The sequence below is a fragment of the Coregonus clupeaformis genome, chromosome 21 (genome assembly GCF_020615455.1).
Source record: "Coregonus clupeaformis isolate EN_2021a chromosome 21, ASM2061545v1, whole genome shotgun sequence".
In the NCBI taxonomy this organism is placed as follows: domain Eukaryota; kingdom Metazoa; phylum Chordata; class Actinopteri; order Salmoniformes; family Salmonidae; genus Coregonus; species Coregonus clupeaformis.
In genome coordinates this window covers 210,477-227,808 of record NC_059212.1, presented here as the reverse complement: position 1 = coordinate 227,808, position 17,332 = coordinate 210,477, and the positions used below count along the sequence as shown (strand labels likewise).

General features: G+C 41.9%; 1 protein-coding gene across 24 annotated transcripts in view; it reads right to left on the bottom strand.

Annotated features, from left to right (window-relative positions):
- LOC121534837 (CUGBP Elav-like family member 1) overlaps positions 1–17,332 on the bottom strand; it is a 46,243-nt gene that overhangs the window by 26,358 nt on the left and 2,553 nt on the right. For 22 of the 24 annotated variants that reach the window (XM_041841391.2, XM_041841389.2, XM_041841390.2 and 19 more), the window contains exon 3: positions 6,110–6,232. The exons of the other annotated variants lie outside the window; for them this stretch is intronic. In XM_041841391.2, the coding sequence (XP_041697325.1) occupies positions 6,110–6,213 (104 nt within the window). In that variant the 5' untranslated portion in view covers positions 6,214–6,232. The remainder of the gene's footprint in view (positions 1–6,109; positions 6,233–17,332) is intronic. 24 annotated transcript variants of the gene reach the window in all.

Genomic DNA, 17,332 nt, shown 5'->3' with positions numbered 1-17,332 from the left:
ATTAGGGATACAAAATGCCAGCCAGTACAAAATGCCAATTGATATATTCCGTGTGACTAACATATTTCAGTTAATTACTATAGCTCCCGCCTTGGGCCAATCAGTGTCATTTTGTAAATGCCAGATCTCTATGGGAAGACGCATTATTCACCCAAGTTTACTCAAAATCGGGCCAGTGCGGTCTGAGATATAACATGTGGGAATGTTCCAAGTTTGCTGGAAAGCATGCACGCACACAAGCGTTTGATGAAAGTACTGTCTATGAGGGAACATTATGTGATATTTACATTTACATTTGAGTCATTTAGCAGACGCTCTTATCCAGAGCGACATGCAGTTAGTGAGTGCATACATTTTTCATACTGGCCCCCCCTGTTTCCCATGCTTGTTCAATGAACCATAAACAATGAACATGTACCTGTGGAACGGTCGTTAAGACACTAACAGCTTACAGACATTAGGCAATTAAGGTCACAGTTATGAAAATTTAGGACACTAAAGAGGCCTTTCTACTGACTCTGAAAAACACCAAAAGAAAGATGCCCAGGGTCCCTGCTCATCTGCGTGAACGTGCCTTAGGCATGCTGCAAGGAGGCATGAGGACTGCAGATGTGGCCAGGGCGATAAATTGCAATGTCCGTACTGTGAGACGCTGAAGACAGCGCTACAGGGAGACAGGACGGACAGCTGATCGTCCTCGCAGTGGCAGACCACATGAAACAACACCTGCACAGAATCGGTACATCCAACATCACACCTGCGGGACAGGTACAGGATGGCAACAACAACTGCCCGAGTTACACCAGGAACACACAATCCCTCCATCAGTGCTCAGACTGTCCGCAATAGGCTGAGAGGCTGGACTGAGGGCTTGTAGGCCTGTTGTAAGGCAGGTCCTCACCAGACATCACCGGCAACAACGTTGCTTATGGGCACAAACCCACCGTCGCTGGACCAGACAGGACTGGCAAAAAGTGCTCTTCACTGACGAGTCGTGGTTTTGTCTCACCAGGGGTGATGGTCGGATTCGCGTTTACTCTGGAGCGGGATCGATTTGGAGGTGGAGGGTCCGTCATGGTCTGGGGCGGTGTGTCACAGCATCATCGGACTGAGCTTGTTGTCATTACAGGCAATCTCAATGCTGTGCATTAAAGGGAAGACATTCTCCTCCCTCATGTGGTACCCTTCCTGCAGGCTCATCCTGACATGACCCTCCAGCATGACAATGCCACCAGCCATACTGCTCATACTGCTCATTCTGTGCGTGATTTTCTGCAAGCAGTCAACGCACAACAATTCTTGCAATCGCGAAAAAACTTTTTAATGGCCTTTGTTGAAAAGAGGGGGATCCCAGCATTCCATTCCTACTTTATTTATTTCTCAACTCCTAAATATGCCGAACTGCACAATTTTAAACCCTGTGTTTTTAGCAGCAGTGCAATTCCCTGCAAATACATAGGGGAGAGTGGGGCTAATTGTAACATGGGTCAATTGTAGGGTAAAACGCCACCCTCTCTCCCTCCCCTCCCGGAGGACCTGAGCCCTAGGATCATGCCTCAGGACTACCTGGCCTGATGACTCCTGGCTGTCCCCAGCCCACCTGGTCAGGGTGCTGCTCCAGTTTAAACTGCTCTGCCTGCGGAACCCTGACCTGTTTCACCTTGTCCCGGACCTGCTGTTTTCGACTCTCTCTCTCTCTACCGCACCTGCTGTCTCGACCGCTAAATGCTCGGCTATGAAAAGCCAACTGACACTTACTCCTGAGGTACTGACCTGTTGCACCCTCTACAACCACTGTGATTATTATTTGACCCTGCTGGTCATCTATGAATGTTTGAACATCTTGAAGAACAATCTGGCCTTAATGGCCATGTACTCTTATAATCTCCACCCGGCACAGCCAGAAGAGGACTGGCCACCCCTCAGAGCCTGGTTCCTCTCTAGGTTTCTTCCTAGGTTCCTGCCTTTCTAGGGAGTTTTTCCTAGCCACCGTGCTTCTACAACTGTATTGCTTGCTGTTTGAGATTTTAGGCTGGGTTTCTGTATAGCACTTTGTGACATCTGCTGATGTAAAAAGGGCTTTATAAATAAATGTGATTGATTGATTGACAAATTGTGAGTAGACAGATTACATTTTTTTCTGAGCAAAAGATGTGGCAACCAGGGAAAGTATTGGAGGAAAAAATTGTGACATGAAGTGGTTTCTGTGAGAAGTACGGGCAGGGGGCGTGTTACCCCAAGTTACCCTAACACAGGGGTGTCAAACGTCCGGCCCGCATCAGGCCCGCAAACGGGTTTAATCCGGCCCGCGAGATGATTTTGTAAAGTATAAAAATGAGCTGCAATTTTTCAATAAAATAAACTGCTGTTCCAATTGTGTCCACTGGATGGCGCAATAGCAATTGTGTTAAGCAAGCAAACTGTTTATACCGGGGCAGAGCAAATAGGTCAAGCAAGTGCAGCCAGTCCGGATGAGCTACTTTGTTTTGCCCGCGATATTTATTACGGCTTCTACTTTTAACATTATGTGCTTTGGCACCCTCATTGCCCCAATATGTCTCTGTCAAAAAAGAGAAAAGTGGACGCAGAGTGCAGAGTGTTCCAAGAAAAATTGTCATCCTTCTATTTATTCACGGAATTGAATGGGAAAGCTGTATGTTTGGTGTGTTCACAGCATGTTGCAGTGCTGAAAGAATATAACCTTCGTCGCCACTATGTGAGTCTTCATGCCGACAAATATGACAACTTTCAAGGACAGCGGAGAAGAGAGAAGGTGAATGAACTGTTGGTGGGTCTGAAGAAACAGCAGTCTGTTTACTCACAGCCGAGACATCAGTGACGCTGCAGTGAAAGCTAGCTACCTCATTGCTAATGAAATCGCAGTGGCTTCAAAACCATTTAGTGAGGGTGAATTTGTAAAAACATGCATGATGAAGGCAGCGGAGATTGTGTGCCCTGAAAAGCACCAGGCTTTTGCAAATATCAGCCTGACAAGAAACACAGTTGCAGACAGGATTTCCGATCTTTCAGTGGATTTGGACAGCCAGTTGAAGCAAAAAGTAAAGTCATTTATTGCGTTTTCGGTTGCAATTGATGAAAGCACGGACATTACAGATGTTGCACAACTGGCCATTTTCATCCGCGGGAGTTGATGACACATTGACCGTCACCGAGGAGTTCGTGGAGTTGGTGCCGATGACAGATACAACGACAGCAGCTGATATTTTCACTGCACTCGTCGGGCGCGCTGGACAGGGTCGGAGTGGACTGGTCCCGCGCTGTCAGCCTGGCTACAGATGGTGCGCCCTCAATGATCGGGAAAAAAGCAGGCGTTGTGACAAAGTTCAGAGAGAAAGTGCAATCTGCAAATGGAGGACGTGATTTTTGGACTTTTCACTGTATTTTGCACCAGGAGGCTTTGTGTTGCAAGTCATTAAAGATGGATAACGTCATGAAGGTGGTCATCCAAACTTAATTTCATCCGATCCAGAAGCCTGAATCACCGTCAGTTTGACAGCCTTCTCAGAGAGAAAGACCACATCTATGGCCTGCCATACCACACTGAGGTAAGATGGTTAAGCCGAGGTGCTGTGCTGAGGCGTTTCTTTGATTTACGAGAAGAAATTGAACAGTTCATGGAAGAAAAGGGCAAACCAGTGTTAGAATTTAATTCCGCAGAATGGATGCAGGACCTTGCATTTATGGTGGATGTTACAGAGCACCTGAATAACTTGAACAAACAGCTGCAAGGGCGCAACAAAGTTGCCACGCAGTATTATGACAGCATACGTTCTTTCAAGTTGAAGCTGTCATTGTGGGAGACGCAACTCGCCGGTGGTGATGCAGCTCACTTCCCCTGTCTGAAAAATGTGTGCGCGACCCAACATGTGGCAGACATGAAGCGGTTCAAAGATAAAATAACGGGACTGTTAAGGGAGCTTGAGCAACGCTTTCAGATTTTTGGTGAACTGGAGAAAGACTTCAAAGTTTTTTGTTCGCCATTCACCGTGAATCCCTCGGATTTGAAGGGCAAATTTGCCGCAGCTGGCTTGGACACATTTTATCAGAATCTCTTGCCAGGTTACCCCAACTTGACAGCCCTCGCTGCAAAACTGTTGTGCATGTTTGGAACCACATATCTTTGTGAGCAAGTTCTCTGTAATGAGCATAAATAAAACAAAGCTGCGCTCAAGGCTCACGCACAAGCACTTGAATCACATCCTGAAGTTGGCTGCCACTCAGGATGTGACGCCTGATATTGATGCACTGGTGAAAGCTAAAAGTTGCCAGGTATCAGGAGTCAAATAAACTATGCAACCCCACTTAAAGTGCTGCATGAGACACCCTGATATAGTTCTGTGATCTGTGATATACTTCTGTGAATCACTGAGGCATTGTGTGTTTGTGTGTTGTTTGTCCTCAGAATTTCAAATAACTTGAGGTGTTTTATGATTAATAGTGATGTTGTGCTTTTGGACACACTGTCCTCAGGCTCCAGCTTTATGTTTATATGTTTTTATGTTGATGTGCTATTGTTTTTAATTGATTTTATTTGTATATTTAACCTATTCTTGACTCTGTGGTTCTTGCACTTGTTTGGGGAACAGGATTTCATTATTTGTATCTACATTTCTGCCTGAGAAATGACACCCTGATATAGTTCTGTGATCTGTGAAACAGTTCTGTGAATCACTGAGGCATTGTGTGTTTGTGTGTTCTTTTTCTTTAGAATTTTCAAATAAACTTGGTGTTTTATGATTAATAGTGATGTTGTGCTTGTACTATTTTGGACACACTGTCCTCAGGCTCCAGCTTTATGTTGTATGTTGATCGTATTAAAACAAAGAAAACTATCTGAAGTTGTTGTTTTTAAGTTATATATACACACACACCATGATTTTACCGGTCCGGCCCACTTGGGAATAGATTTTCCTCCATGTGGCCCCTGAGCTAAAATGAGTTTGACACCCCTGCCCTAACAGGTTGGCCTACATTATATTCACTGTTTATGCAAAACATTTTTAGATATAAAATTCATCAATAGGATGCGAACTAGTTAAAATATCACATTTGGAACCTGGCAAATGATTAGCCCAATAAGGATAAATGCAGATACGCAACCCCATGCTTCAGCCTATTTATTTATAGTTTATTTATGCTGCATCAGTTGGGCTACAGGTGATAATGCTTATTGCTAATAGCATTCCCCATAATATGGACCATGCATAGGCTATATGCATGGTCCAATATGTAAAAATAATTTAACAATATGTTATTGGGCTCATTTCTAGAAGTGGAAATTATATTTTAGATGGTGTCAGCATAATTTAATTTTTATTCATTTTGGAGTAGAATATCCTTTCAAAAATGTCACCTGAGCTTCTCAGTCCTTCTACATAAAAATTATCTGGGGGGCATACTGGACCCCCCAAAACAAGGTGGGGCGGCACCCCCACTTCAACAGTTTTTGGTGGAAATCAGCTTTGAAATCAGCATATTTTGTGTTATGGTTATCAATTGATGTTAGCTTCAGCTGTAAGTTAACAAGCTTCAGCTGTAAGCTATCAAGACAAGTTCGCTTACAAAGCTGAAAGCTACCTGTACCTTCTCGCATTGTAAAGTGTTCTAGCCTGTATGGACATTGTTTTGCAAACAGTAATTAACAGTTTCGTGCCTCGCACTATAAGGGGGACATCGGCTGTGCAGATAAGAGTTAATCCGAGAGACACATTTGACACAAGTACCGAAACAAAAAATTCCAGTACCGAACCGTTTTTCATGTTCTAGTATTGAAAAGGTACAGAAGTTTCAGTATACCGTGCAACACTAGTGTCTACATTATAGAATAGCAGATGCAGGAGTCATTTTCCAAAATGTTTGCTCAAAATATCCTGAGGCCTTCCAACTTTAGAATCTTGATACACTACCATGCTTCACATGCAATTATTAACCACTCCTTGTAGGCCCAACTAGTATGTATTACTATAGTGTCCTCTACTGCATTTCAGCACCAGAATTAGCCCTTGAGTGGAATGTTGACCCAAAGCATACCAGTGTAGGCAGAGGGTCCACTGAAGGGCAAAAAGCAAGGGAGAGAAAGAGTTCTTACCCCCCCATGGTGGGTACCTCCAGGGCAGTGTGGGGAAGCTCACATTGTGGCTGCCCATGCTGCTCCGTGGACAGGTACAAGCCTTCAGCGTCGATGCTATCCATTCAGTGCCTTTCACAATCACTACAGAAACACACCAAACAGCACAGGACAAACATGACACTCATGTAGTCACAAGAAAAACACAAAACAGTGGATGGAAAGGACTTACAGTGGCTAAGACAAAGAGATCCAGAGTTTGACAGAGGAAAAAGTGTAACATGCACATGGAAGACATGAGAGAAATCAAAATGTACATGAGAAAATTGGACACAATTACAGGCACTGCATGTAGGCTAGACTGTACATTGACATTCTTTCTGGATGCAAACAAGGGCAGGCAACCTAGAGAACGTTACATGGAGTGCATAGCTACTAGAGTAGTGATTTGTCTTACTGCGTTAAGGAGGATATGAAATGAGTGGACCTAAAAATACTGCCTTCTCCCTGGCCTACATTTCAAAAATGAATTGCTGAGTTACTTTGTGCTTTTCTGAATGAGTTGCACAACAGGCTCAAGGGATGAGAGAAGGTCAATGTGTTATCAATCTAAGAACAAGGCATTTGGTTACAACAACCCTGGGGTGTAAAGGTGAAAAACTGCTTTCTGACGCGAAGCACACCGACATTTACTCTTATTCAATTGGCTAGCTGTGTCGTTGAAAGGCCCCAAGATTCAGGACTGTTTACATGGTAGATATCCATAGCTACTCCATCATGTCAAAAAGTGTTTAAAGACATGCTCCGGTACTTTGGCGACTAGTAAGTATTTTTTTTTAAACCTTTTTTGGGCTGGATGTGTCAATGTGTTCATATATGTATAAACTATGAACAGAATTACTGTCATACCTCAATTAGATACGAAATCCCTAGTTTGAAAGCAACTGTTTTCTGGAAGCTGTGGAGCGCCATTTTCTCTACATTTCCTCCCACGTGGGCCAGCCCCCTAGAAATTAGAGTTCCGGCCAATGAGCTTCAGACCCTTGCCATTTCAGTGACAGCTAGCAAGATGCACACACAGTAGAGTGAGAAAGAGCAATGAAGTGGTGCACATATCTGCACATAGTCAGGGACCATTTTTGGGAACCGTTTTTGGGGTTGTGGGTGGTACTTTCAGAACTACTGGCTAAAAAGTATACAAAAGTACCAGATATCGCCTCCCGAATGGCGCAGCGGTCTAAGGCACTGCATCGGTTCGTTCCCAGGCTGTGTCACAGCCGGCCGTGACCAGGAGACCCATGAGGCGGCGCACAATTGGCCCAGTGTCATCCGGGTTAGGGGAGGGTTTGGCCTCTAGCGACCCCTTGTGGCGGGCAACAAGCTGACTGCAAGCTGACTTCGGTCACCAGCTGGATGTGTTTCCTCCAACACATTGGCTTCCGGGTTAAGCGAGCAGTGTCAAGAAGCAGTGCAGCTTGGCAGGGTCATTTTTCGGTGGATGCATGGCTCTCGACCTTTGCCTCTCCCGAGTCTGTAGGGGAGTTGCAGCGATGGGACAAGACTAACTACCAATTGGATATCACGAAATTGGGGACAAAAAGGGGTAAAAGAACAAACAAAAAAACACAAAAAAGTACCCGAGATCCCTTTAAAGGTTAGGATTACTTTTCATCAATAACTAAAACATGAATACTAGGAGAGTCTTTTTACACACACCAATAAGAGAGAAAATTTGTCCTTGATACTACTCAACTACAAATTGTGCAGATCTTCCATGACTCAAGTGAAAATGACTTTACATAAAAGAGAAACAATGATAGGCCTCTAATCTCAGACAAACATGTGTTGACTTTGTTGTTGTCAAAACTGTTGTTTCCCAGCAACTCACATAATTGGCGAGAATGCCTTATCCTTTCACATGGCCAATTCATTTTCTGAACCAAGCAATGCACCAATCCTGGGCTAGGATAGTTTTGTTCACTGAGTGCTATGAATTATTGATCCGTTCTCAGTACAGCCATGCAATGAGTCCTATCTAACTGTAATATCTCTGCTGGACAAAGCACAGGGCCCAGAGGGTTTACCTTAGGGGTTATCAACTAAATTCAGCCGCGGGCTGATTTTTCTTGAGTGGATGGTCGGGGGCCGGAACATAATTATAAATCATTTGTACTCTGCAAATTGACGCAAGAAGCCAAAACATATATTGTATTTGACAAAAACAATAATTTCAAACCTTGATTACACGTTGGTACACGATCACGTCTCTATTTATGAGTGGAAATACTTGGGAATAGATTTCCTAAATTAAAATCATTGAGGTAAATTCCTATTGACTTTACAGTCTTATTTCCAAAAACTATAATAAACATTTAAAATGAGGCCACCAGTTGACGATCCCTGGTTTACAGGTACACATGTTAGCAAGCCTGGAATTTGTCCAGTAGTGCTGAGCGACTAGTGCTTTTTGAAATCGGTTCGGTTTCGGTTCAATTATTTAAAAAAAATCAAGGTTTTCAATTTCGGTTTTGTTAATTGTTTTGGGACATTAAATACACCAAAACAATTAATACAAGTCCCATTATGGTAGTGACTGCCCATTACTGCATATCACTTACAGTGGGGAAAAAAGTATTTAGTCAGCCACCAATTGTGCAAGTTCTCCCACTTAAAAAGATGAGGCCTGTAATTTTCATCATAGGTACACGTCAACTATGACAGACAAATTGAGAAAAAAAAAATCCAGAAAATCACATTGTAGGATTTTTAATGAATTTATTTGCAAATTATGGTGGAAAATAAGTATTTGGTCAATAACAAAAGTTTCTCAATACTTTGTTATATACCCTTTGTTGGCAATGACACAGGTCAAACGTTTTCTGTAAGTCTTCACAAGGTCTTCACACACTGTTGCTGGTATTTTGGCCCATTCCTCCATGCAGATCTCCTCTAGAGCAGTGATGTTTTGGGGCTGTCGCTGGGCAACACAGACTTTCAACTCCCTCCAAAGATTTTCTATGGGGTTGAGATCTGGAGACTGGCTAGGCCACTCCAGGACCTTGAAATGCTTCTACGAAGCCACTCCTTCGTTGCCCGGGCGGTGTGTTTGGGATCATTGTCATGTTGAAAGACCCAGCCACGTTTCATCTTCAATGCCCTTGCTGATGGAAGGAGGTTTTCACTCAAAATCTCACGATACATGGCCCCATTCATTCTTTCCTTTACACGGATCAGTCGTCCTGGTCCCTTTGCAGAAAAACTGCCCCAAAGCATGATGTTTCCACCCCCATGCTTCACAGTAGGTATGGTGTTCTTTGGATGCAACTCAGCATTCTTTGTCCTCCAAACACGACGAGTTGAGTTTTTACCAAAAAGTTCTATTTTGGTTTCATCTGACCATATGACATTCTCCCAATCCTCTTCTGGGTCATCCAAATGCACTCTAGCAAACTTCAGACGGGCCTGGACATGTACTGGCTTAAGCAGGGGAACACGTCTGGCACTGCAGGATTTGAGTCCCTGGCGGCGTAGTGTGTTACTGATGGTAGGCTTTGTTACTTTGGTCCCAGCTCTCTGCAGGTCATTCACTAGGTCCCCCTGTGTGGTTCTGGGATTTTTGCTCACCGTTCTTGTGATCATTTTGACCCCACGGGGTGAGATCTTGCGTGGAGCCCCAGATCGAGGGAGATTATCAGTGGTCTTGTATGTCTTCCATTTCCTAATAATTGCTCCCACAGTTGATTTCTTCAAACCAAGCTGCTTACCTATTGCAGATTCAGTCTTCCCAGCCTGGTGCAGGTCTACAATTTTGTTTCTGGTGTCCTTTGACAGCTCTTTGGTCTTGGCCATAGTGGAGTTTGGAGTGTGACTGTTTGAGGTTGTGGACAGGTGTCTTTTATACTGATAACAAGTTCAAACAGGTGCCATTAATACAGGTAACGAGTGGAGGACAGAGGAGCCTCTTAAAGAAGAAGTTACAGGTCTGTGAGAGCCAGAAATCTTGCTTGTTTGTAGGTGACCAAATACTTACTTTCCACCATATTTTGCAAATAAATTCATTAAAAATCCTACAATGTGATTTTCTGGAGAAAAAAAATCTCATTTTGTCTGTCATAGTTGACGTGTACCTATGATTAAAATTACAGGCCTCTCTCATCTTTTTAAGTTGGAGAACTTGCACAATTGGTGGCTGACTAAATACTTTTTTCCCCCACTGTATTAACCATCATTTATTCACATTACTTCAATAAAATATTTCAGTTGTGTATATATTATACTGAACAAAAATATAAACGCAAAATGAAAGAATTTCTACAATATTTTACAAATAAGGAAATCAGTCAATTGAAATAAATTCATTAGGCCCTAATCTATGGTTTTCACATTACTGGGCAGGGGTGTAGTATGGCCCACCCACTTGGGAGTTGCCCACCCACTGGAGAGCAAGGCCCAGCCAATCAGAATCAGTTTTTCGCCACACAGAAATACTCAGTTTCAGACGATCCCGCAGGTGAATAAGCGGGATGTGTAGGTCCTGGGCTGGCGTGGTTAAAAGTTGTCTGCGGTTGTGAGGCCGGTTGGACGTACTGCCAAATTGCCAAGCTAATCCGTCCACCTGACAGGTGTAGCATGTCAAGACACCAGTCTCAATGTCAACAGTGGTGACTCCGGGATGCTGACCTTCTAGGCAGAGTTGCAAAGAAAAAGCCATATCTCAGACTGGCCAATAAAAATAAAACATTAAGATGGGCAAAAGAACACAGACAAATTGACTTTTTCTTTGTAACTCTGCCTAGGTCAGCACCCTGGAGTCGCCTCTTCACTGTTGACGTTGAGACTGGTGTTTTGTGGGTACTATTTAATGAAGCTGCCAGTTGAGGACCTGTGAGGCGTCTGTTTCTCAAACTAGACACTAATGTATTTGTCCTCTTGCTCAGTTGTGCACCGGGGCCTCCCACTCCTCTTTCTAGTTATTTGTTTCTGGCCATTTTGAGCCTGTAATTGAACCCACAATTGCTGATACTCCAGATACTCAACTAGTCTCAAGAAGGCCAGTTTTATTGCTTCTTTAAATCAGCACAACAGTTTTCAGCTGTGCTAACATAATTGCAAAAGGGTTTTCTAATGATCAATTAGCCTTTTAAAATGATAGACTTGGATTAGCAAACACAACGTGCCATTGGAACACAGGACGGATGGTTACTGATAATGGGCCTCTGTACACCTATGTAATTTTGATTACATTAAAAATCTGCAGTTTCCAGCTACAATAGCCATTTACAACATTAACAATGTCTACACTGTATTTCTGATCAATTTGATGTTATTTTAATGGACAAATGTTTTTGCTTTTCTTTCAAAAACAAGGAAATGTCTAAGTGACCCCAAACTTTTGAACGGTAGTGTATATCTCTCCGAGAGTGGCTCTGCCATCAAAAAATGTAATATCCTGCTCTGCTGGGAGCAGTACAGCTGGATAAAACAATTAGCACACCAAAGATTGACAGGGGTGGGGATACTAGGGGATGGGACCAGAAAATTCAAACGAGCTAACAAGGAACCTGGGAGTTGCCATGAATTACTAATAAAACAGTTGCTAAGGAGGTTGGCAGTCTTGCAGGGTTATAACATACACACATTCCTGGGACAAGAAACACCACTGACAAGTTTGCCATTGCCATGAATAACCAAAATGAAATAACACAATAATGCATTGAAAGCTCATTACAAGCTGTGAAACCCCTCAGTGAGTACGGTTAAATGCACACAATAATGATTATTGTGGATAATCAGATTAATATAATAGTTCATTTTAAATGTTTACATACTTTGCAAGACAAACGATTTCCCTAATAATCCTGTTTACATGGACACATCTGAAATCAGGCTACCTGACGGGACTTAAATAAATGCAGAAAATCGTCAATAACATAAACAATGTTCTACCACAGCGACAATGTTATATTTGATTCTGAGTTCTGACAAAGTTTGCATGCGAAAACGATTTATAATATGCATACTTTGTTTTTCTGAACTCACTTCACTCGCGCATAAGACCGAGGCTTGCGCTACCGGTGTTCGCCCATGCACAGATCAAATACACTGCTGTAATGCCGATTTAAGCTGTTTACATGTCCTAATCATTTGAAAGCTTGTTCAGAAAACTAGCTGTTTTAATCAGCATATGCTTACTTCAACTTTGACTTTACGCTGATTAAGATTAGCAGAGTAAAGTGTTTACATCTCCCAAATGGCTGGAAAGGTGGATGAAGGCAGTAACTGATAACTGACTAAATTGTGTCAACTAAACAACCCTAAGCACACAGCCAAGACAACGCAAGAGTGGCTTCGGGACAAGTCTCTGAATGTCCTTGAGTGGCCCAGCCAGAGCCCGGACTTGAACCCAATCTAAAATCTCTGGGAAGACCTGAAAATAGCTGTGCAGCGACGATCCCAATCCAACCTGACAGAGCTTGAATGGGGAAAAACTCCCCAAATACTGGTGTGCCAAGCTTATAGCGTCATACCCAAGAAGACTCTAGGCTGTAATCACTGCCAAAGGTGCTTCAACAAAGTACTGAGTAAAGGGTTTGAATACTTATGTAAATGTGATCGTTTTTTATTTTTAATACATTTGCCAAAATGTCTAAAACCTGTTTTTGCTTTGTCATTATGGGTTAGTGTGTGTAGATTAATGAGGGGGGGGGGAATAATTTAATCAATTTTAGAATAAGGCTGTAACGTAACAAAATGTGGAAAAAGTCAAGGGGTCTGAATACTTTCCGAACTCACTGTATATTTGCTACTGCTCGACTAAAAATATTGGTTGACCAACAGCCTATCGACCAAACAATCGGCAGTCGAATAATTGGGGTCAGCCCTAATTCCAGCGCAGACTGGAATCTGAAGATTCTTCTTTATTGAACAAAATAAAATTCAGAAGATTCTGGCTCCCTATTTTAACTGTAAAATATAACAGCCTAATTGTCAACCCAAAATTCATGACAATCACTGGATTAGGTTGCAGATCAAAATATCTTGCATTCCTGCATGGGCGTGTTAGATAAAAACGTATTTCTTTAATACAGGCCTCCTGTAGCTCAGTTGGTAGAGCATGGCGCTTGCAACGGCAGGGTTGTGGGTTCGATTCCCACGGGGGGCCAGTTTGAAAAATGTATTCACTCACTAATTGTAAGTCGCTCAGGATAAGAGCGTCTGCTAAATGACTAAAATGTAAATGTAATACCATCTTAGTAGTATATTATACCTCTTAATAAACGCTGTGAATGACTTTATAAGTGATTACTTATTTATTCTATTGCGTGACCCAGCTTTTTTTTGGGTGAGATCAAATCATGGGCTGGTACCACCAACTGAAAAGGTTAGTGGCGCCAATGCCACCTGGGGAAAATGTTAGTAGAGAGCCCTATATTCCCTTCCCTCTTCCTGTTCTGCATCATAGTAAAATTCCTCTCCCTTTCCCTGCCCAGTCCGGTTTTAACCCTGACCCATCAGATATTATATGCACTCATCCATGACCAGTCTGTCTCACCAGAGCCCCACTAAGTCTGTCCTGCGTATTTGGCTACATACAGTGCCTTCAGAAAGTATTCATATCCCTTGACTTATTCCACATTTTATTGTGTTACAGCCTGAATTCAAAATTGATTAAATTGTTTCTCACCCATACACAATACCCCATAACGACAATGTGAAAACATGGTTTTATTAATGTTTACAAAGTTATTGAAAATGAAATACAGAAATCTAATTTACGTAAGTATTCACACCCGAGTTAATATTTTGCAGAAGCAACTTTGGCAGCGATTACAGCTGGGAGTCTTTCTGGATAAGTTTCTAAGAGCTTTTCACACCTGAATTGTGCAACATATGTCCATTACTCTTTTCAAAATTCTTCAAGCTCAGTCAAATTGGTTGTTGATCATCTCTAGAAAACCATTTTCAGGTCTAAATACCTACAGTCAACTTGTGCAATACGTTAGGCGATAAAGAACATCGCGTTCTTAATTTCAACTGTCACATCATTATGAAGCTTACGGTAGTCCCCAGTCACGTGGTGTTTGTTTACAAGCACACAATGATGAGAGACCGGAGCCTTGTGAGTCACTCACTGTTGTGCAGCATGCACCAGGTGATTTAATTACAGTATGGAATTAATAACTAAATGTTTGCCATCTTATAACTATTAAGTTACATGTCAGAAATGAGCTAAATGCTCTGCAGTTGTGCATTTGGTTTGCTAATTTAGTAGCTAGTTAGCTATCTAGCTAAGTGGTTAGCTTCTTCCTAAATCAAGCATCCGCTTGGTAACAGCAGAGAATCCACTCCTGGATCAAGAGCCTTGCTGGCTATTATTTGTTTTGAGCGTGCAGCAAACTGTAAGTAGCATTTGAGTTACTTGTATACTTTAGGTCAGAAACTGTACAAAATGTTTGCAATGCGCTCGTTAGCATTTAGTTAGCATTCTCTATAGGATTTTACATGTACTTGTTAGCATTGCTAACCTTTGGATTACAGAGTATTAGCGGGTTCTGACAACAGTGCCCCTTGTGTTCAGTGCTGGTATTACTGAATATCCCGGTATGGCACAACACAAGGTCGGTATGAAGGTATGACAATCTGGATACCACCCAAGCCATAGATTTTCAAGTTGATTTAAGTCAACATTCACTGTCTTCTTGGTAAGCAACTCCAGTGTAGATTTAGCCTTGCGTTTTAGGTTATTTTCCTGCTGAAAGGTTAATTAATCTCCCAGTGTCTGGTGGAAAGCAGACACAACCAAGTTTTCCTATGATTTTGCCTGTGCTTAGCTCCATTCTGTTTCTTTTTTATCCTGAAAAACTCCAGAGTCCTTAATGATTACAAGCATATCCATAACATGATGCAGCCACCACTATGCTTGAAAATAAGGAGAGTGCTACTCAGTAATGTGTTGTATTGGATTTGCCCTAAAAATAACACTTTGTATTCAGGACAAAAAGTTAATTGCTTCAACACATTTTTTTGCAGTATTACCTTAGTATTGCCTTGTTGCAAACAGGATGCATATTTTTGAATATTTGTATTCTGTCCAGGCTTCCTTCTTTCCCCTCTGTCAATTAGGTTAGAATTGTGGAGTAAATGCAATGTTGATCCATGCTCAGTTTTCTCCAATCACAGCCATTAAACTCAAATGATTTTAAAATCATCTTTGGCCTCTTCGTGAAATCCCTGAGAGGTTTCCTTCCTCTCCGGCAACTGAGTTAGGAAGGAGGCATGTATCTTTGTAGTGACTGGGTGTATTGATACACCATCCAAAGTGTAATTAATAACGTCACCATGCTCAAAGGGATTTTCAATGTCTGATTTTTTTTTACCCATCTACCAATAGGTGCCCTTCTTCGCGAGGCATTAGAAAACTTCCCTGGTCTTTGTGGTTGAATCTGTGTTTGAAATGTACTGCTCGACTGAGGGACCTTACAGATAATTGTATGTATGGGGTACAGACATTTGGTAGTCATTCAAAAATCATGTTAAACAACTATTATTGCACACAGAGTCCATGCACATTTTTACTCCTGAACTTATTTTGGCTTGCCATAACGAAGGGGTTGCATACTTATTGACTCAAGACATTTCATTTTTTTTATTAATTTGTAAACATTTCTAAAAACATAATTCCACTTAGACATTACGGGGTATTGTGTGTTTGGCCAGTGACAAAATATCTCTATTTAATCCATTTTAAATTCAGGCTGTAACACAACAAAATATGGAAAAAGTCAAGGGGTGTGAATACTTTCTGAAGGCACTGTATTTTACACGTACAATATTCATATACATTTACACAGTTTATACCACATGTAACCATAGGCTGCCACGCTAAAGCAAAAAAATTACGAAGTACGAATGCATACCGAGAAATTATCATATTGATCACAGGCTTTTGTAATAATAAAGTTGGTATGTAAAGAAAAGAGAAACAACCCCCACGGAAACCAGGTTTTCCACCCCTTCCCACCCCGCCTAGCAAAACATGTTGGTTTGCAGTCCCCACCCCCCCATATCTCTATCTACCAACGCCCACCACCCCTTAACCCGTTTTGCACATTGTAACGTTCAATTGAACAGTAACTCAATGTCTCGATGCCCGTCTGCCTGCTTTATATAGCAAGCACGGCCACGTGACTCACTGTCTGTAGGAGCGAACCATTTTCGTGAACGTGTACCTAATAACTGACCACTGAGTGTATATTTTGTTTGTATGTATGTATGTATGTATGTGTTGGGCTTTAGCTGAGATTATTCTTTACAGAGTCAAGTATATTTGTCCAGGCCTCAATTGTTTCTTGACTAGCACCATTCATTCTCACCGTCAATAATTTGAATGTTATAACTTCTAAAAATAACTGTATCCATTGGTGATTTGAGAGAGTGGGCTATTTGCCATCTAAGAGCCAACATCTTTTTTGCGGCAGTCCTGCCTGCCAGCAATAATTGTCTCTGATTGACAGAGATTCAAGGAACTGTCATCGTTAAGTAACATAGAAGATGCAACACATTTAATATTTACATTCATGCACTTCGTCCCAGAAGCATTTAACTGCATGGCACTCCAACGTCATATGAAGGAATGTGCCTACCTGATTTAGGGGACACAGTGAACAGTTGGGAGTTAGGGCCAATTTGATCGTAAAACTTTTCCTTGGTGTTAAATACAGTCTGTGAACAAACTTTAAATGTATAAATTGATGGTTCGGATTCCGGGACGCCAAGGTCATATTTTTCCATATTCTGTTCCAATTAAAGGGTTGCTCAGATTCACTTAGATCTGTGGACCATACGGGCATGTCATTTTGATTCCCAGTTACAAGCACTTGAATGCACTAATGACTCAATTATATATGCACCAAAATTAAAATCTGTTTGTCTGAAGTGCCTTGTGGAAGCCTAACACTAAGATCGTATTTTATAACTTAGCAAAACATTTTGGCAATAGAATAAGCTTTCAAATGACGCCCACCTGACCCAAATTGGGATTTATAATAGAACGTTTTTGGATTGCGTAATCTTACCTTGAGTAATAAAAGTGAATTGAAATTACTTAGGAACTGTGCAGTTTGGCATGGTGTGTGGCCACTTGGAGACACCAGTTAGACCTCTCACTCAATCCCTTAATTGTTTTTTCTTGTTGCACCTACCAACATTTCAATGAATATTCTTAATTTGTTACTGAATGTATCC